This window comes from Aethalodelphis obliquidens, unplaced genomic scaffold, assembly GCF_003676395.1.
Source record: "Aethalodelphis obliquidens isolate GAN/ISIS:26980383/991018 unplaced genomic scaffold, ASM367639v1 scaffold47, whole genome shotgun sequence".
NCBI classification, from domain to species: Eukaryota; Metazoa; Chordata; class Mammalia; order Artiodactyla; family Delphinidae; genus Aethalodelphis; species Aethalodelphis obliquidens.
The window spans coordinates 11,320,094-11,341,350 of NW_020837991.1; the positions used below are offsets into that span (position 1 = coordinate 11,320,094).

The 21,257-nt window shown below is 47.5% G+C and overlaps 1 protein-coding gene and 1 long non-coding RNA gene across 4 annotated transcripts in view; one reads left to right on the plus strand and one right to left on the minus strand.

Annotated features, from left to right (window-relative positions):
• The window catches only part of LOC113607320 (uncharacterized), a 33,880-nt gene extending 30,734 nt beyond the window's left edge, over nucleotides 1-3,146 (minus strand). Inside the window, exon 1 of the long non-coding RNA XR_003427876.1 lies at nucleotides 2,492-3,146. This is a non-coding gene — a long non-coding RNA (uncharacterized LOC113607320). The remainder of the gene's footprint in view (nucleotides 1-2,491) is intronic.
• Nucleotides 3,147-3,254: 108 nt separating this feature from the next.
• CCDC93 (CCC complex scaffolding subunit CCDC93) overlaps nucleotides 3,255-21,257 on the plus strand; it is an 86,626-nt gene continuing 68,623 nt past the window's right edge. For 2 of the 3 annotated variants that reach the window (XM_027082594.1, XM_027082593.1), the window contains exons 1-5: nucleotides 3,323-3,474; nucleotides 7,577-7,690; nucleotides 9,171-9,265; nucleotides 16,391-16,502; nucleotides 20,497-20,595. In XM_027082594.1, the coding sequence (XP_026938395.1) occupies nucleotides 3,433-3,474; nucleotides 7,577-7,690; nucleotides 9,171-9,265; nucleotides 16,391-16,502; nucleotides 20,497-20,595 (462 nt within the window). In that variant the 5' untranslated portion in view covers nucleotides 3,323-3,432. Of the gene's footprint in view, nucleotides 3,475-7,576; nucleotides 7,691-9,170; nucleotides 9,266-16,390; nucleotides 16,503-20,496; nucleotides 20,596-21,257 lie in introns of all 3 variants that reach the window. The other variant, XM_027082595.1, reaches the window with a different exon arrangement.

The following is a 21,257-nucleotide window of genomic DNA, read 5'->3' on the forward strand; positions in this document are numbered from 1 at the left end:
CTTTGTAAAACTGTCACCCAGGATAAAGGTGATCCTAACAGGAAGCTCTTTACTATAGCAACTTTTTACCTGGAAAAGGAAAGTATCTGTGGAGTTCCCGAGAATCTTGCACTTAGAAGAACATCACACATCTCCGTACTGGATGTGCAGAGGAGGGACAGACTGATCCTTAATCCCCAAATACCCCACTAGGGAGATAAAATGTGTGTATGGGTACCCTGAGCCAGAAGAAGGGGAGAGATGCATTTATCTGAGCCCTCACAAACCTCCTCTTCTGATATTATCTGTTTGAGGTCTTCTCTAAGGCAAACCTTAGAGAAGGTTTGGGCTACTCAAACGTTCTTTCTTTTTTAATTGTTTTTCTTGTGATGAGATGCTCTTTCTTTTTTTTCATGTTTATTTAATTTATTAATTTATTTATTTTTGGCTGTATTGGGTCTTAGTTGTGGCACGTGGGATCTTTGTTGCGATGCACGGGCTCTTTGTTGCAGTGTGCAGGGTTCTCTCTAGTTGTGGTGCATGGGCTCCAGAGCACGTGGGCTCCGTAGTGGCGTGTGGGCTCAGTAGTTTTGGCACAGGGGCTTAGTTGCCCCATGGCATATGGGATCTTACCCCTGACCAGGGATCGAACCTGCGTCCCCTGCATTGGGAGGTGGATTCTTAACCACTGGACCACCAGGGAAGTCCCTACTCAAGCTTTCTTTTTATTTTTTCTTTTTTTATTATTTTTTATTGGGGTATAGTTGCTTTACAATGTTGTGTTAGTTTCTGCTGTACAGAAAAGTGAATCAGCCATACGTATACATATATCCGCTCTTTTTTGGATTTCCTTCCCATTTAGGTTACCACAGAGCACTGAGTAGAGTTCTGTGTGGTATACAGTAGGCTCTCATTAGTTATCTATTTTATACATAGTAGTGTATATATGTCACTTCCAATCTCCCAATTCATCCCACCTCCCCTGGTATCCATACATCTGTTCCTTACCTCTGTGTCTCTATTTCTGCTTCACAAATAAGTTCACCTGTATCATTTTTCTAGATTCCACATATAAGTGATATTATAGTATATTTTTCTCTTTCTGACTTACTTCACTCTGTATGACAGTCTCTAGGTCCATCCACATCTCTGCAAATTGCACAATTTCATTCCTTTTTATGGCTGAGTAATATTCCATTGTATATATGTACCACATCTTCTTTATCCATTCTTCTGTTGATGGACATTAAGGTTGCTTCCATGTCCTGGCTATTGTAAATAGTGCTGCAATGAACACTGGGGTCCTACTCAAGCTTTCTTGATTGTTGCCATGGCTATTTTGCTGGATTTTTTTTAATACAAATTTACTTATTTATTTTATTTTTGGCTGTGTTGGGTCTTCATTGCTGCGCACGGGATTTTTCTAGTTGTGGCGAGCAGGGGCTACTCTTCGTTGCAATGTGTAGGCTTTTCATTGCGGTGGCTTCTCTTGTTGTGGAGCACAGGCTCTAGGTGCATGGACTTTAGTAGTTGTGGGGCGCAGGCTGAGTAGTTGTGGCTTGCAGGCTCTAGAGCGTAGGCTCAGTAGTTGTGGTGCACAGGCTTAGTTGCTCTGAGGCATGTGGGATCTTCCCAGACCAGGGCTCAAACACATGTCCCCTACATTGGCAGGAGGATTCTTAAGCACTGCACCACCAGGGAAGACCCCCTGCTGGATCTTTAAAAAAAAAAAAAAAAAGGCATGCTGCCACCCTGACTCTGCTACTGTCACCCTACACAGACAGGATGGTTTCTTACTGGGAAAGATAGCTGCTCATGTTTATTTAAAACATTGCAAAGTCATTTACAACAGGGAAGTCCAGTGTGGCCTACCTGAGTCCTATTATTCTCCAGGCCCTATTCCCCAAGGTACTTTAAATACAGCTATTTAGGCTTGCTGCTATGTGAGATTGTGCTACCGGTTCCCTAGGCATCAACACCTGTCTGGTCATTCAACAATGGCTACAAATTATCCACCTTTAGTTCCCCTCATCCTATACCATCTCAAGGAAGGACAATTTTAAGATTACAAAGATAACACATCTGGGAAGTTACGAGTGTGGGCACCTTAGACACTGAGTTTCACTGGCTTCACAATGGGTGAGAGCAAAATATCACACAACACAGTCAAGAGAGTTCTCATAGCACCTTAATTTGCATATTCAAATTACTGCTAAATACTGTTAGCAATATTTACCAACTACATTTTAGAAGGAAATGGTCATTCTTAGGATGCTTCCAACAATTTGTATACTCTGGTTCCAGAGTAATCTCTGTTCTGTCAGGATAAACTCGAGGAGGAGTACAAAAGGCACAAAGAATTTCTTCAAGGACACACATTAACTGAGTACCTACTTTTTAAGATGCTGGGGATGCAGAGAGGAAAACACACACAACCTCTTTGATCTCAAGGGGCTCATAGCCTCACACTCCTCGCTCTGCCCCCTCCCCCCGCCCCACCCTACATACTCACAGAGGGAAGGATCTTCCCTACAGAAAAGTTTTCACATGTCACCTCTTTCTTCATCGCTTCAACAAAAAGGGCTGGAGAAGCCCATTATGGAGCGGGTGCGAGGGGCTTGTGGCTAGGGACTCCACTCCTTTACATAGTTGCCATCCTCTGGAACAGACAAGGGGTGCTTCAGGTAAATGATGTAGCTAAAATGACGTCAATACCGGAGTCGCGTTCTCAGAGATGACCTTCTCCTCAGGAAGAACCCGAAACTGGGGATGGTGGGGGTGAGTTCCCGGGGAACACGCTGCACTGGCTCGGACACTGGGGAGGCAGCGACCTGAAGAATCCTTCTTCGGGTACTCGGTTCCCTGGTCCGTATATCAAGAAGTTTGCCCAAGTGCGCGTTAATCATGGGACACCCCGATTCTGAGCCACAACGAGCCGGGTCTGAATCGCCAAGCTCATCAGTGCTCAAGGCTTGACCCGGAAGCAAGCGGGCTTCCGAAGTCCAGCTCGCGGAGAGGACCGAACCCACTTGGGGCATCTGATGCCCGTGAGAAGCAGAGACGGGACCCAGGATGCAAAATTTCCCCAAGATAGAAGAATAATTCCTTTTATAAAGCACCTCGAGGAAAATGCAGAGCCCCGGCGCGAAGCTCCGCAGAACCTGGAACTCGGCAGCCAGCCTGGACTGCAGCTCACGCTCCAGATCGAGTCCGGACCTCTCCCGGACCTGCCCTCGCGCAGGCGCAGTCGCGCAGCGCTCCCGCCCCAACGCGCATGCTCCGCCGGGCTAGGGAGCTCCCGGCCGGCGGCGGCGGCGGCGGCGGCGGCAGCGGCTGCGGCGGGAGGAAGTTACCGCTTTGCACTCCACCCCGGTAGCAGCTTCGGGGCTGGGGACAGCTTCCTCCGGACGCTCCGCGGGCTTTGCTGCCGCTGCACGGCAGTCCGACGAGATCATGGGGTTGCCCAAGGGGCCGGAAGGCCAGGGTCTCCCGGAGGTAAGGAACCCCGCTCCCGCCCTGACACGTCCGGGTTTCCGAAAGAGGGCCAAGCCCACGGGGCCGGCTGCGATTAGGGCGCCCCGCCCCCTCTCTCAGGTGTGTCCGCCGCCGGGAGCACCGGCCCTGTCCGCTGGGGGCCGAGCAAGTGTGGGCGTGGGCGGGGACAAACTTCAGCCGGTGCCGGGTCTCCCGGGACGGAGGGAGCCTTCCCAAACCGATACCTGCGCCGACGCAGAACCAGGCCCCGCGGGGCCTGGGGTCCCACCTCTCCGGCTTCCCCCGGCAGTGCCCCGCGATCCCCGGCGCCGCTCGGCTCGCCTCGAGGACAGGGGGTGCTGCGCCCAGTAGTCACGAGACGCGCGCTGGGACGGTCCGGGCTCGGGTTGTGCAAAGGGCGGTGACCTTGTGGCGCCGGCCGCCAACTCCCCGGGCCCACGGGGTCCTGGCGGCCGGCACCCGCCGCCTTGGTATCGGGAGGGAATGCCGCCCTGCATTTGTCCCCACGCCCCGCCGGGCCGGCGGGAGGAAGTTTGGGAGCCGTGCGGAGTGGCCGGGCGGAAACCGTCGCTGCTTCTCCAGAAGGGAGGTGTTTGTTATTAAGTACTCACTTGGTCCTGAGGGACAGGATGATCAACGGTTTCTGTATTTACATACACATTACCTGGAAGGAGAGGAAAAGTGCATTTCCTTTTGGCTGCAGATATCACTTAGCTAGGTGGTTTGCATAGGTGGTTTGCATCTGTCCTCTATTCCAATTGATTTGCTCAAAAGCTAGTCTAGTTTACTAGATTCCTGAAAGAAATGGAATCCACGCTGCACCTCTGTCCCCTTTCTAGGGTTCGGAAGCAGGCATTTGTCAGAGGGACTGATTCCTTGACATGGTGCGTGGTCCCTTCACACTTAGCTGCCTGTGGCCAATCTTGCTTCTTTTCCCCTCTCCCCGCATCCTTAGTTCTTAAATCCCACTAGTACCACTAATTGAGGGATCACTGTTCTGTGCATAAAAGCTGGAGGTGTACTAATGGAAGGACAGACTTAAGCTGTCAGTGTGTGTGCCCAGAATGCAAATGCATTTTGTTATCTCCAGAAAACCTAGCAAGTTTTCTGACGTTTTCATTGTCCCACTGTACTACCAGTAGAGTCTTTCTAAAATAAAAAACAACTTGCCCCTGTTTGTTCTTTGTTTAACCCTTCACTGTCAGGAAACTGGGTCTAATTTGTCACTTTTCCAAGTTCCTGGCAATTGGGAGGAAAACAGGGTGAATATAAAAATCCAATTATTATCACTTCGTTCAAAGACCAGTACATATGAATATGTCATTAAGCTGTCACTAGTCCGGTTAATTCATTAAATTCAATTTTGTAAGCCCTTTATTGTATGTATGTGAAGGATAGAGATATAGTTAGACGTGGCCCTGCCTTCCAGCTTATGTGAACTCCAGTATCAGACAACTGATAATTTAGTGTGCCTGGTTTAAGAGCTCACAGCATTCATCTTTATCAGAATTTTAGTTTTAACAATGGGGTGTATTACCCAGCCTGGTGACTTTTTATGGCTTAAAGAGAGGATGTTCTTTCATTCCCTGCACATTAGCCAGTGACCCTTTTGCATTTTGTTTTAGTGTTAATCTGTGAATTGAATTTGGAGTCCTTTTAACATTCTCCATTCATTGTCTCGTGCTAAAAGTTACTTCGCAGGGTGCATTGCAAAAGTACACTTCTCCATTCGTGGGATAAGTGGATGGGAAGCATGGGCCAGGCACCTGCCATGGTGTGGGCAGTGGGTGCTCATTAGGTGCAGGCTGAGGCAGGGATGCCCTTCCCCAGATGTCTTGTCCTCTTCTTGGAAGCGTTTTCATGATAAACGATTGAACGAATGAAGGGTTCCTGTTTTACATCCCGGGAGTTTTAAGAAAATACTTATATCATCCATTTTCCTTTTCTATACTATTTTTATGAACCATAACTATTCTTTATTTTCTCTTCTCTTTGTGTCTCTTGACTTGTAGATGGTTCTCAATCATCACAGATCTTTTGCCAAGGAAGAGAATGTGTGAATAATTAATATTTACTTTTGCATGTCTCCTAGGAATTAGTGAATGCTAACCTTCAGAATCTTTGATAGGCCAGACCAGGGTCCTTTGAGAGGGAAGTAAACTGAGCAGTGTTGCAAGGCTGTCTCTTCCATCACCACACACTGCAAGAGATTAAACAGTCACGTGAATAGTTCCATGTCCAGCTGTGTGCTCCTTCTTTTTTTTTTTTTTTTTTTTTTTTTGCGGTACACGGGCCTCTCACTGCTGTGGCCTCTCCCATTGCGGAGCGCAGGCTCCGGATGCGCAGGCTCAGCGGCCATGGCTCACGGGCCCAGCTGCTCCGCGGCATGTGGGATTTTCCCGGACTGGGGCAGGACGAAGTCGTGTCCCCTGCATCGGCAGGCGGACTCTCAACCACCGCGCCACCAGGGAAGCCCTACATGTGTGCCCCTTCTCCTGGCAGTTTGTCCTTTAAAATAAACTTGAATTTCCATTATCAGTGTCACGACTATGAAAACATTTTGTTAATACGGGACTGGCTTAGGCCATGCACTTTATGTAATGTTTGAGCATGTCATTCCATACTTAACAAGAGTGTTCTTGGGGCCTAATGCTGTTCAGAACAGAGGAGTAAACGTGGGTGGATAATATATGGAATATATGGGTCCTCCCCTGAACCAGCTAATAGTCTATTTGGAGAGACTGGTGTGTCCATTAACACCAGACATCTCACTCAGAAGAGGTTGATAATTGTATGAATGACGGACTATAAATAAAATAGAAATGCAGAGGAGTGACCACTTTAGGCTGTAGGGTTGACACTGAATAGGAGCTAGGGGTTGAAGGTGGTGTCTGGGTGGTTAGAGAATATCAGGAGAGCCGTGAAGGAATGAGAGTGAACAGGGCTTGTTTAGCTTGGCCACAGCCGTGTCTGTATTGTTTTGGCAGGAGGTAAAGGATGAAGCTGAAAAGATAGGTTGCAGCCCAAGATCTGAATGCCAAACCAAGACGTATGGAATTTATCTGCTAGACAGTGAATGATGCCTTAATGATGAGGGCTGGGGGCCGAGCTGAAGAGGGATGATGAGAAAGCTGTGATTTCGGAAGGAATGAGCAAGACAAATTAACGGGGAAGGAAGATTGAGAGGCAGTTGCCATAGTCCTGGCATAATGTGCAAAGAAAAGGGAAGGGAGGATCAATGTGAGCTGCGTAGTTAAGGAAGATTTAGCAGGCATTGTTGGGTAAGGGAGTAGTCAGAGTGGGTATGAGGATTTAAACCAGGGTACCTTGGCATTGTTTTCTGTAGAGAGGTAGTAGTTTTTTATTTTCTGCAATAATGGAAGTCAGGAAAGGTACAGTTCAGGAAAGTAAATGGAGGCAAAAGTACTGGAATATTTAGATATATTGAACTTGTAGATAAACAACCTGAGAGCAGAGGTAGGATATTAATTAAAATCATTTAAATAAAATCCTCATTTAAATGTATTAAGTGAATTTTTTATTTTTAAGGCAATCCTGTTATGTGGTAGTAATCTGCCCGTAATATATCTGGGTTGAAAGCCTTCCTTATATTTGCTGTAGAGATCAAAGTGCAGATGGAGACACATGTTTGAATTCTTTGTTCTTGCCCCTCTTGTCAGTAACTTCTAGGACCAAGGTGAGTATAAACTTAAACAAAACAGACTACCTGTTCCGTCTGAAAGGAGTTTATAATCCAGTCGAGAAGCCTGCCATACAAGTCACATGTTAGAGAACAGGGTGGTAATGGGCTGGAATCTTCCTTTCCCTGGATTCCTTCACACCTGATGAACAGTCCATACCACCTGTGCGCGTCTTCTCGCCCCCCCCCCCCACCACCACCACCTAAGACGATGAACAGCAGGTTAGGACCAGGGACCCTGTTCTGTGTGACTCTGGCAGCACTGTGTCCCCACGCTGTGGCATGAATGCCATGATACAGCCAATGTCACCTGCTCCTTGGCAATGAGATTGTGGCATCGGAAATATACCTGGTGTTCCTTTATCCAAGGTAGCTTTTACCAGCCTTTTGCTTTCGTTTTAGGTAGAAACAAGAGAAGATGAAGAACAAAACGTCAAGTTGACTGAGATTCTGGAGCTGTTGGTGGCAGCTGGGTATTTCAGGGCAAGAATTAAAGGCTTGTCACCTTTTGACAAGGTAAGACGAAGTCTTTCTAAGCGTTAGGCTAGTTTTTGTCAGGACGGCATGGTTTACCGTGGAAAGGAGGAAGAGGTTGTGTTTTTACTTTCTCTACGTCCTTGTTGCCATTTCTCCTGGATTCAGATTCATCATGGAAGTGTTCAAATTTCCTATTAAAAGAAAATAATCATGTATCCGTAACTACATCTTGAAGTCCTTTCTGTGCACGAAGCTTTGAGCTATACAGATAAGCAAAATAAATAGTTCCTTCTTTCAAGGAACTTAAAGCTTGGGTGGGGAGATAAAGTTTATGTAAGATAAAATAATTTGAGGTAATAGGGAGCTATCCCAAGTCGGGGCGCTCACAGACAATTGCCAGGTATTCTGTGGGTGGTAAACGCTGGGTTTAGAGGAGGAAGAAATCGCTATGGGATGAAGTCATTTAATTTAGCAGAACCTTGAACAGTTCTTATGCACAAGGCATGGTAGTAGGTGTTGAGGGCACAAGGATAAGAACAAAGGCCTTCTACCCAAAGAGCCTGACTTCTAAAGAGTAGGGGAGAGAGGCCAGTAAAACATCGTGCGTAGACTAAAGGGCACAATTCAGTAAATGCCACAGTGAACTATGCACAGAAATGAAGCATTCAGATCAGTTGGGGCAGGCCAGGAAAGCTTCCTGGTGGAAGAAAGCGTTGAGTCCTCCAGTGGGCCACGGCCCTGGCTGCACATCACAGATTCTTTTGTGATACAGATATCTAGGCCTCAGCCATTGAAATTCTGGTTTGTTAGGTCTGGGCTGGGCACTGTAATCTGTATTTTATTATGCATCTCACATGAGTCTACAGCATAGCCAGGGATAAGATTCACTGTTGTTCTTTTCTAACATCAGGCTGTGTCTAAAAACGTTTTGTTTCAGAATGGATTTGTAGCCTTAGTCTCATCTGCATCTCCAAGAAATCCCCTGACAAAACTAGAGCAAGGTTTCTCATCTCCTTTAGGTAGTAGAAAAAAATGAGATGCATGGAAATTAAGTAATGAGTCACAGAATGTCACCCTTGTTACCCACATATCTGGTCCATAAAATACATAATTCCTCTGCAGTCTGGCACTTGTCTATAATTGGATTAAGACTTCACCCAGCTGAGAGTGAATGTCTGTGCCATCAGTACAAAGAGGATCTATGCATCATAGGTCCGTTTAGTGATAGAAGTCAGCTTCTCAGTCCACCGGCCATGAGTCCAGTGCTCAGTAACTGCATGTGGCTAGCAGCAGTGTACTGAACAGTGCAGATACAGACCGTTCCCGTCTTTGCAGAAAGCTTTACAGTGTTCAGCAGTGCTGTGTAGGTGAATTGTCGTGGATGGAGTCAGGACATGTATTATCTCTCTGAGGGTACCCCATTTTGTATATAAAAACGATTTATATTTTATCTACCTTCCACTTCTTCCCCTCTTCCCAAACTAGGAAGAGAAAATAGGTATCTTTTTGTGTCTTTCAGGTGGTAGGAGGAATGACCTGGTGCATCACCACTTGCAACTTTGATGTGGATGTGGATTTGCTCTTTCAGGAGAACTCTACAATAGGTCAGAAAATGTAAGTTACCCGGCTTTCCATGGAAGAGGCTGAAGGGGGAGAAAAGAGCTAACTCTTGAGCGTGTGCTATGTGCCAGAAGTTGTGTTAGACGGTTTACCTATAGGCTGAAAGAAGCCAAGGTCACACAGCTAACATATGAGAGTCACCTAATGTTACTCTGATGTTATATAGGCTATTTCTGATGCTTTTCCTTGATCACAGTTTCTGTCGACTGCTCACGTATCTCTTGCCAAAGGCAGTGAATGTGGATGGAAGTTGAATAGGTGGGAGAAGGGGACTCTTTCCCTCCCCGTTGCCCCTGGGTAAGGCAGAGCCCCACTTTGCCTGCCATCGAGAAAAGGCAGCCTGGGCTCCTCGCTGGAGGTGTCACGGGAGGGTGCCCTGGCTGGTCGTCCGTAGCTCAGCAGGGGCTTGGTGATTTCATGAGACCATTGGGATCCCCAGTTCTGCTCAGCCCTGCCCTGGGCAGCCATGTGACCTTGGGCAAACCTTAGTTCTCTTTTCTGTAGGAAGGAGGGTTTGTGATCTCAGATCTGTATGATTCTGTGACTTACTTCCTCATTTTTCTGAAGCCTTATCCTCCCCTAAATGGATTAAAGATAGTTTACAAACACGCATGGGGAGCAGTAATACTGGAAAAGTGAAGCAAAGCAAAAGGAAAAAAAAAAGGAAACAAAAGGCAGAGTTGAGGATAAGGGACACACCTGTGAGGGGCCATAAAGGCCCTGTTTTTCCAAAGGTGGGACACAGATTTGACTGCGAAAAAAAGAAAAAAACATGCTAAATTACCCAATATACAGTTTCCATACAGTAGAAGAAAAATAAGTCCCTGTGAATCACCAAAATTCTTAACACTAAGACCAAAAGGCGTCTCTTGGCTCCTTGTTAAGGAGGACATGCTGTTTGACACAGAGATACTGTCATCGGTGCCCGGCCATGAGTAGTGGGCTCTCTGTCCTAACACCTGTGTGGGGCTGTGGCCTCATGTCCAGCGATCCGCAATGAAAAGTCCTCCACTGGGAGGGTACGATGGAGTACAGGCGTGTGGCTCTGCTCCCTGTTGGTCCAGCTCAATCCAGAGGTAGATGGTATTCTTGTTCTTTTGTTTGTTTTTATTTAGGTGTTACATACTTGAAGATTAAAAAAAAAAAATTCAAATACTACCAAAGGGAGCAAAACATACAGCTGATGTCTCTCGTCCTTCCTATTTTACACCCCAGTTTTATTCCCTGGAAACAGTCATCCTTGGCTGTCCAGGTTTTAGATTCTTCAGAGTGGTCACTAATACATCTCCAACAATGTATACAGTCTGTTTCATTCAAGTCTAATGAGAGGAGGCAGTTGGCTCACCTGTACCACTCACTACATCCCCTTTGTCTTCCATCTTCCACTCTTTTAATTGTTTTCTGGTTTTTCTGTGATCACCTGCATAATTTGAATCTACTTAAGCTTCTGTTTCTTGACCCACTAACATAAGGTGGTTTCTCCTAGGTCCTAACTGAGTAAACATTTTAGTATCTCTATCTTTCCTTCTATCCTTCAGCCTCCATGTACCATCATGACATCACTTTTATAATGTTTAGCATATAATATTTATAGTCTCTTCCATAGTAGCAGTTAAATTGTCCGTGCTTTATCTACAGGTAACTTCTAAAAGCAAATCTATAAACAGGATTTACAATAAGAACTGAGAATTGTGATGGGGTCAGAAAGAAGGAACTGTAATCTTTTGGACCATAATCGTGCTGTTTAAAGGAGAATATTCAATGTATCATAGCCAAAAGCGATCTGTTTTCATTTATTCATAGACTCAGTAAATATCAAACTCCTACATTTACTGAACAGTCAGGCATTGTTCTGGATACATTAATGAAAAATGTCCTGCCCTCATGGAGCTTATAGTCTATTGGGGGAGACAGACCAAAAACTAATTTAATCAATAACTAAATTATATATCGAAATAATATGTGCTGTGAAAAAAAATTAAAGCTGGGAAGAGGTATGAGGAGGGGCGTAGGGCAGGAGGCAGCTGTTTTCAGTTAGTGTAGGCCTCGTTGAGAGGGTGATATTAGAGCTAAGACTTGAGGGACGAGGGTTCCAGGCAAAGGGAACTGCCACCGTGAAGGCCCCAAGCAGAAGCTTGCCTGCAGTGGAGGGCGGAGTGGGGAGCAGAGGACGTCAGCGCAGAGAGGTCACGGGGGCAGATCAGGTGCGGTGCCTTGTGGGTCAGAGTAAGGACTTGGGGTTTACTCTGCGTGAGATGGGAAGTCCTTGGAGGGTTTTGAGCAGAGGAGGAACATAATCTGTTCTGTGTTTAAGAAGGAACCCTGGTCCGATTACCGAATTAAGGGGAATCAGGGAGATTCTTTAGTGTATTATAGTAATCCTCCCAGGAGATGATGGTGCGCTGAACGGTGGGCTAGCAGTGGTGGCATTCTGGATCTATTCTGAAGGTAGAACCAACAGGATTTCATGACATTGGATTTGGAGCGTGAGTAAGAGAGGAGCTGAGGGTGATTCGGAAGTATTTGGCCCGAGCAGGTGGAGATGGTCTGTGCAAGTCATTGAGAATCAAGCACACTGCAATTTGCTTCATGTTTATACGGCTTTTTTCCCTTGCATTTCTGATTGCCTTTTTTTTCCTTGATGACAGAGAAGCACGTAGTTTCACCTATAATGAAGACCAGGCAGCTTCTTAATCAGTCTGTCTACTAACATGAATTCACTGTCTTCTTGAGTACGCTCTTGGTTGAAGCCTCGTTCTGTTCCAATTTGAACTGATTGCTTCTTCCACCTGTGGCACCCCTAATGTTCTGGGATATCTTTCCATTGCATTCCTTCTGGGCTACGATTCTCAATCCCTTATCTGTGTTTCTGATATCTAAAGAACACTGAAAATGGGTTTTTCTTCTTTCAAGTGCCGATACAAAACTTATTTGGAAGCAACACATGACCTGAACTGACTTAAGGTTATTCATAGTCTTTATGGATCCCATTTATATGAATATTCATATGTTTTACTGCAGAAATATTCATTTCTTTGATTATAGGGTGCTGCTCTAGATTTCACTGGGTCGTACCTAATACACAGTATATGCCCCTTAGGTATACTAAGGTACAAACATCTAAAGAATTCTGACTTCTGAAACACATCTGCTCCTAAAGGGTTTGGATAAGGGATTGAGGGCGTATTGTGTTCCCTGGTAAGTATTTGATGTGTAGCTTTTAAGTGCACAGCCATGAACTACCACTGAAGGCAAAGCTGTTGACAAGGGTTAACTTGTAAAGACCCAGCAGACTCCTAGCAGTGCATCAGACAGTTGGGTCTTTTCTTATCTGCAGGAGAAATGGCATAGCCATAGGGCCCTGAATTATCCAAAAATCTTTTCTGTTTGGTTTTGGAATATGTTCTGTGTTTGGGGTCCCCCCCACAAAGTTTCTGGTTACTTGCAGATCAGATTAATACCGCCGTGTGTTTGCAGTGCCTCCGCACACCCCAGCTGCTGTGAGGGGGGGGCCAGCAGCACCCCTGAGGAGCACACTTGCCTGTGTACAGGGCACAGTTATCTTCCAGGCTCCGTTGGGACCTTGTCCTCCTTCTTGAGCCTTCTTTCTTGTGGGTTCCATAAGCTTCGACCCTCTATCCCCAGCCTGTCCTAAAACCCCATTACCACAGAGTGCTATGTTCTGAGGTCCATAAATGAGATTTTAGGCTTTTAACTGGGTTCATTTCGACAGCACATATTTACTAGCCACCTGTGTGCAGAGCACTTACACATGCATCTTATTATTTTACCTTCACAGCAACCCTTGAACAGGCAGGACAGGGGGATTACCCCTTGTTTTATGATGGGATCATTGGACCAGTGGGACCTGGTGGCTTGCCAGAAGTTCCATGATAGGTGATGGAACTTGGAGTTTAGACCCTGGTTTAATTCACTCTCTTTCACACTGTTTGCAGTGGAGGAGGAAACAGTGCACTGAACACTCAGAAAGCTAAGGAGTCAAGCCTGTCACCTGTAATGAAACGTGGGCTTGTTAGATGAGGAGTCTTAGATTAGGAAGCCCATCTGGTGACCTCTGAGACTGTCGTGTTCCCTGATTTTCAGCAAGTCAGAGGATCTCCTCTGAGCTCCAGGGAGAAGCCGAATGGGGGCTGGTAGGTTTCCGCAAGAAGACGTCCTGACTCCTGCCCCCTCAGCCGGCCTCTTTCCCTGCGGTCCCCACCCCCACTGCAGACTTGGCAGTCGTTTTTGGGAAGCGGGTTTAAGAGGGTTGTAAACCCTGAGATGACCCTGGGCGTCCTTCCCTCAGGGCCCTTATGAACTGGGAGAGTGGGCCGTCTCTGAGGAGTGGCCAGGGAGAACCTTGTCTGAAGGTAGAGGGTTGGCTGGATGGTGATTTGGAAGCTGCTGACCGGTTGCAGGCAATCAGTAACCCTACACAGACCCACAGATCTGTAGCCACTAGAGGGCGCTCTCCTCCTGCCGAGCCAAGATGTGAATGCCTAGTGAAGACCTGCCCTGAGCAAGGACGCAAAGCCGGAGCTGGGGACCATCTTCATTTGCTAAGCTTGGAGTCTGGGGAGCAGGGCCAATTAGGCATCCACCTCTTCCCCTCACAGGTTGAAAAGAAATTAAGGAACAAGGAATGGGCGTCTTATGGAAATCACATTAAAAAGTAAAGCTTATCAGAGAGAGAGCCTTAGCTATGTTGCCAAATGGGTTTGCCAATCCTTCCTATTAAACTGTCCCATTTGGGCCCCAGGAAGAGTTGGACGACCAGAGGCTTCTCAACTGGGGCAGGACATGTACCTCGTGGCAGAGAAGATGCATGTGTCCTAGGAACAGGCTGCTCAGAAAGGAGGGCCTGCAGGGGCTGCTGGGAGTCAGATGACACTTTCCTTCCCCGTCTCGGACGTTTTGGATAAATTACACACACACCCCTTCTGTTTGCAGTGAAAATGTCCTCCCGTGTACTTCTCTCCTGGGAGGTGGGTAGTCCTTCCTTCCGTGAATGTGTGCAGCAGGGATCAGTGTTCCCTCTCCAAATTTTTTCTCTTAACATATTGGACTTGATATCAGTGGAGCTGGGACTGGGACTGTTTCCACTCGGCAGTTTTAACCTTGGTCCCACCTTGTAAAGCTACTGTAGACATAAACATGGTTTTGTAGCATGTTCTCCAGGGATCATGGGATCATTCTCTGGGAGCTGTTTGGCTTCTGTCCCTAGATTGCTACCTTGGTTCCTACCAAGAGTGAGGGCATGAGACATACTAAAGGGACCATAGGTAAGGTAAGTACTCATCCAGGCCTGAGTTAGATGTCGGTCTTAAGGGTGTCTGTCCCCTGAGAAGGATTATGGAACTGCAAAAAGACAAAAGTATACAAGATTTCTTTGAACAAGAAATACTTTTGATAGATAGACCCCAAACTTACTGCATTTGAAGCATCTAATAAGAACCTGGTGACCTTGTTCAGCAGGGCCTTCATCTATTAGAGAAAAGTCTGACACTTGGAGATGAGGCCACAGTAGCTGCTGTAACTAGCTATGATTTTTTTTTTTTTTTTAGTGTCTTAGATGGGGTGTAACCTAAACTATCCATAGGCTGAGCCAGAGCTCCCATTTCTCCACATGGCCTCACAAGGCCACCGCTTGTGACTTGTTTTTCAGGCTTCCTGGGCTTTGTACCATGGCTTTGGGGGTTAGCGGACCCGTTAAATAACCTCTGTTCTCTCCTTTTGAATGTGATCCGATTAAGGTATAAGAAATAGGAACCAGACAGTTGGAGATCAAATAGCAGCTGGTTAGAGAAGATTTAAATCTGTGGTGAAGTGAACTTGCACACAAGTCCCTCTATCACTCCTGCCATTAAACTGCCCCACCCAGGCCAGGGCTGAGCTGTGCGTCCAGCGGGGCGGGTGCTCAGCTCCTGACTGAGGCAGGCGATGGTCTGGGCCTCAAGGAGCCTGACTCCTGCTCTCTTCCTCCAGCCACTTCAAGAGAAGGCTGAGCAAGGTGTAGGAGACAGATCAAGTGTCCCTCGTGAGAAGTGAAAAGCACCTTCTCTCTGGAAGGAAGAGTGAGGGCGTATGGGTCCTCCAAACCTAAGATTAATTTTAGAGTATCAAAAAAAATTAAAGGCTACTTTTTTTTTTTTTGCAGTACGCAGGTCTCACACTGCTGTGGCCTCTCCCGTCGCGGAGCACAGGCTCCGGACGCGCAGGCTCAGCGGCCATGGCTCATGGGCCCAGCCGCTCCACGGCATGTGGGATCTTCCCGGACCGGGGCACGAACCCGTGTCCCCTGCATCAGCAGGCAGACTCTCCACCACTGCGCCACCAGGGAAGCCCCCAAAGGCTATTTTTTATTTCAAAAATATTTTGTATTGGAGTAGAGAACTTCATTTTTTTGTTTGTTTGTTTGAGCATGAGGCCTCATGTTTTGTCTTAATATTCTTGGCACCTGGCACAGAGTCTGGTAATTATTTGTTGCTTAAATGATATTTAGAACAATTTTTTTAATGTTTAACCTAATGGTTTCCAGACTTGGAAAAAGTAGGGCAGTTAAGTGAAATGTAAAAGAATATGCAACACTAATAACTTTTTATTTTACCATGTAAGGATGTTAAAAACATCGCCATAACTTCAAGAAACAAAATATTTTAATATAAAAAGTAGGACGAGGTCTTCGCTGGTGGCGCAGTGGTTGAGAGTCCGCCTGCCGACGCAGGGGACACGGGTTCGTGCCCCGGTCCGGGAAGATCCCACATGCCGCGGGGCGGCTGGGCCCATGAGCCATGGCCGCTGAGCCTGCGCACCCGGAGCCTGTGCTCCGCAACGCGAGAGGCCACAACAGTGTGAGGCCCGCGTACCGCCAAAAAAAAAAAAAAAAAAAGTAGGACGAGCACGACCTTAGAATTAAGGATGAAGGTAGTTTTGTGTCCTTACACACACACAAGCCTCAGCTGTGCTTATTTTTCTCAATTTGCCATCAGGAGAAAAATGGTCATGGTCTGGTATTGCGAAACCTCAGATCCCTCTGGGTCGCAGCCAGACTTGAGAGATGTCTTAAGAGCCACTTGGTGTGTCCTCACTCTTGGCTTGTTGTTTTTCTCTGAGCAGAGCTCTGTCAGAAAAAATTGTCTCCGTCCTGCCAAGAATGAAATGTCCACACCAGCTGGAGCCCCACCAGATCCAGGGGATGGACTTTATTCACATATTTCCTGTTGTCCAGGTAAGAGCATCTGTGGGGTTTCTTGCCCTCCTGTAACGGGTCTGGCTCTTGGGCCGTCCGGCCTAGATCCTGGATCTGATGGGTGTGGTATGGATTTGGTGGCAGCAGAACACGATGACACTCCTCAGAACGTTGCCAGTACTCAGTCTACCCTAGTTTCACACCGTCACCTGTTCTGGTCTTTGAATGTTTCCATTAGTAGCTTTTCATTGCCCTTCTGGTAAAGATGGAAGCCCATAGCCCCCCCATCGCACCCCATGCGCTGGTCCCCTTTGACCTCTCCAGCCTCAATTTATTCTTTGCTTTTCTTTATTCTTTCTATTCTAGCCCCTCTGACTTTCTTTCAAATTTCCTCATACACACTGTGCTTCCTCCTGTCACGGGGCCTTTCAGGGTGGGAAGGTCTTCCCTTCTCTCCTTACCTTTATCTTCCAGATCTCAGTTCCATCAAGCCTTCTCAAGAAAGCTTCCCCTGACTGCCAGATCTAGAGCAGGTTCCTTTGCTATATCCTCTTATACGGCATATTCCCTACCCTCACAGGAAGCTTCCTCACTGCAGTTTGTGACCGTGTCCATTCAATGTTCGGTTATTTGTACCTCTCTCCCATCAGACTGTAAGCTTCCTGAGGGCAGGTACCATGGCTGTCCTGCTTGCTCTCGTGTCTCCGGCACCTCTTGGAATGTCTGGCACTTTGTAGGCATTCAGTCCTAACAAAGGACTAAATTTCTAACAGGAGACTTATCTCCACCCCGACTTTTTCCCCAAGGCCCTGTGATTAAGTGGCCATGCTGTACAAGTCCCTGTATTCTGTGCAGTTCTCGTGTCTCAGCCCCTCCTCCAGGCACCACAGAAAGAAGAGGAGCAAAGGGACTTAACTTAGTTGCCTGCTGGGTGGACAGTACTTTGCCTCGGATCCTAATAGAGTTCTTTGAAGCATCTATTGTAATGCCTGTCTTACATCTGAGGAAAGGGAGACTCGGAAACGATAATCAGTTTGCTTAAGGGCAGAGAACTAGTGAGCGGAGAGGCAGATTCCTCTCAACTCCTTGTCTTTAAGCCTGTACTTTCCCCTCCACCACCATGCAGCCACCCCGAGGAAAGCCGCACAGCCCCTGCAGGAGGGGTTTTGTGATTCTGTTCAGATTATGTAGCGTAGCAGTGAAGAGCCTGGACTCTGGAGACTTCCCGGGTTCACATCTTGGCTCTGCCACTTTCCAGCTGTGTGATCTTGGGCAGATGACTAAACTTCTTACCTGAGAAGTAGAAATAATAATAGTACCTACCTGGTGGGATGGAAGCTGAGTAAGTTATTATGTGTAAAGCACTTGATTGAAGGGCTGGCACTTTTCAGTGAGTGCTCTGTAAGTGTTATATAGTTGTCTCTGTTGTTGTTAACTGCTATTGGGACTCTTCCCCTGCACTAGACTGCAAATCAAATACGTTGACATTTATAACTGAAATTTGTAAACTTGAGGCTAGGACTTGAACTCAGGATTTGACTTGTTTGTCTGTTAGGGGATGGATGGTACCCAATCATTTTGTGAAAGTAAGAAGTAGGGAGTCTGTGTAGATGCTTACAGAAGCCTCCAACCCCATCATACTGTGAAGTTGTCGCCCTTTCCCCTGAAGCCTGGATCTCTAGTGACTAGACCTTACTCAAAACTCTGCTAGAACTTTGAGGACCCAAACTCTAGTCCATATATGAGAAGGGGATGAAAGGGAAGTGATTGTCTACAGTTGGTTTGGGCATTTTGAGTATCTAATGTTTGTGTTGTGAGCGGAATGTCGGAGGGCTTCCTGTCTGGATGTGAGAGCCTCTCTCAGTGGTTACCCCATATTCTTAATTTCGTGGATCTGTAAAATTTTGAAGTGCACATAGAGGTTGACCTGCGGTTGCAACCTGTATTTTGGCAAGAAGGGACGTTTTTAAAGGCAACAATTACTTTGCTTTCTTTACCATCCTAAAAGAAAGGCCATTTAACTCCCACTCTCAGAATAAAGGACAGTCCTTCAAATGGAATACATGTAGCCTTATGAAAAACTCGCCACATGCCTGTAGTTTTCTGTTTTGCCAGACACCAGTGAAAGAGCAGTCGTGGACCAGCCACTGGGAACCACTGGTTGTCTTGTGTGGGACTAGAGGCCCACCACCCTTGTTCGCGCTGTTTAGCACAGCTGTGGTGACACTCTGAATGCAACCAGGAGGAAAGAAGAGCTAACTTCCGGCTACTGGTAGTTCCAGGTCACGTCTTTTTCTCCCACGTGGGGCACATGAATCCTGTGAGGGTAGGTATTTTTCTCAAATGCTAGGGGCTTATGGCAGAGCTCAGCTGTCCTAGAGGTTCCCTCAGCAGCCCTTCATGCTGGGAACTCCAAAACACAGCGGTCGAGTCTCTAAGGAATCCTTTGAATCCTTTGAATCAATGGGCTTTGCCTTCCTCATCTGAGCATGTTCTCCAGGATCCAGCCAAGTTACAACTCAGTGTCGATCTAATTAACAGAGGTAGATCTGAAAAGGCAACAACAATGAAAGGCCAGAAACTGGATCTCCCGATGCAAAGCAAAGCAGAGAGAAATTGAGTTGAACAGTGACTCAGCCTCCTTAGATGTCCAGGGCCGGTGCTGGGGTACAGGTGAGGGGCTGGAGTAGCCCCGAATGCCCTCTGACTTTCTGCCCCTGCCCTTCTGGATTTTAGTCAGTGCCTGAGGTCATTGTTTGGAGGTGGGGTGGAGTGGAGTGATGGGAACAAATGGAAGATACTAGCAACAAAAGAATACTCCTCATAGAATTATTTGCAGCCACTGCTGTCCCGGGCAGCTGCCTCCTTAAGTGTGTCCTTTACTTGAGCTGGCCGCCCTCCCTGAGCGCGCGTTCCTGCCGTCCCCGCAGGAGCCCTGTGCCATGTGCATGTGTCTGAACCTTGCCACGTGTGGCCCTGCCCCGGGGAAGCACAGCTACTGTCCAGAAACTGCTTCTGAGATGTAGTAGCTCTCTCTGGAGAGAGAATGGCATCCCTCCCTAAAGTTCTTTAGTAATAACGGGAATGAATGAAGAGTCAGGAGGAGAAGCAAAGGCTCTTTTTGCACTTTGCATTCTCACCCGCAGAGCACCTGGGCCTCCCGCAGGCTGTGGGGCGTGGGTGTGTGCACGTGTGTGTTTCAGTTCCCTCGAGTTGTAAGTCAGCGGGCGTGAGGAGCGGCTCCTTGTGCGTATCGACCCGGTCGACCTAGGACACGTGGCGTGAAGCCCAGACGCACCGTGTCCCGATGTGGCCGGCAGCTGTGTGGCTGCTGGCTGTGGATCGGTGGGCGGATCATGTCGTCTCTCCGAGCTTCCGATTCTGTAAAACGCGGCCAGTGCCAGTTACCTTATAGTGTTGGGTGGATTCGAGAGCTCTGCTGTGAGTGCTGAGCTAACCTGAAGCCTAGGGCTTGTACTCAGTACCCCTGGTCTCAAGTCTGAATATCGGGGGGGTTTTTTCCCACCTGTCAAACGAGGGTTACACTAGGCATTCTCACTGGTTCCCTTCCCTCCCTCTGGTCTGTGGTGCAAGCAGCACGGGAAGGAGAGAGCTCCAGTAAGATCTGCCACTGGGCGTGGGGAGGTTTGGGGGACAGCTCTGTTTGTGTCGGGCTCCAGGTGTTTACAGAGCTGTCTAGTACTTGTGTTTCATTTGCTCCCACAGTTGCTCTGTGACGTGAAGGGAACTGATACTCTCACCTCCTCTTTAGCAGAGAGGGAAACTGAGGCCCGGGCACCTGAAGCGAGGCCCGAAGGCTCCTGCGCGGCTGTCAGCTGAGGTCCCCCTGGATCTCAGCATCCAGACACCCAGCGGCTGCTTTTCCTGCGGGCAGTACGTGTTGGTGGTTATTCGCCGCCTGGGCAGTTCACGTTCTGTGATTCGGGCGCAGGACCTGTGCCGTCTCTGAGCTGGCCTTTACCACAGTGTGTTTCATCCCCGTCGGCTCACAGTTCCTCACTTTCTTCCCCAGTGGCTGGTGAAGCGAGCTATAGAAACAAAAGAAGAGATGGGCGACTACATCCGTTCCTACTCCATTTCCCAGTTCCAGAAAACCTACAGTCTCCCTGAGGTCAGTGTTCTTTTCTAGCCCAGTTGTGAACCTGAGTGCACAGTGAGGGACCCCTGGGAAGGCGCAGAGTACGCTCAGGCTCCCCTGCACTCCCACCCACCTGCGTGGCCTCCCTGCCCCCACCTGATCACCCCTGAAACTGGGCCTCCTGGTTCATTAGAATTGCCTGTTTAAATGGGCATGAGTGTCAAGCCCTACAGTTTTGTCCTTGTCTCTCAATTTTCGTACTGGATCTGGACCTTTTGTTAAATTATAAGAGCATTACAAGAGTGTATTTTTGTATAGTCATATAAAGGTTTTTGAGAGCCCACCTGCTTGGGACACACCTATAGTAACAGCTGAATAGTAATCACAACAACAGTACTAGCTGGTCACTGTCAGATACTGTATTCCAGTCCCGGCACATCACATGCCTTCTATTTTTTGATCCTCATGACTGTTCCCTGAGATAGGCGGTATCATCCCCGTTTTGCAGGTGGAAAAGCTAAGGCTTAGCGGTTAGGTAACTTGCTGAGGTTTCAGAGCTCATACGGATTTGAAGTGAAAACGCTTGTCTTCACCACTACACTCTGTGGTCCCCCCTTTTTCTCACCGGCTATAGGGATCTGTTTTGCAGCCATCGGCAGAGGCCCTAGCTTTTTCCCATGCAGGATATATTCCAA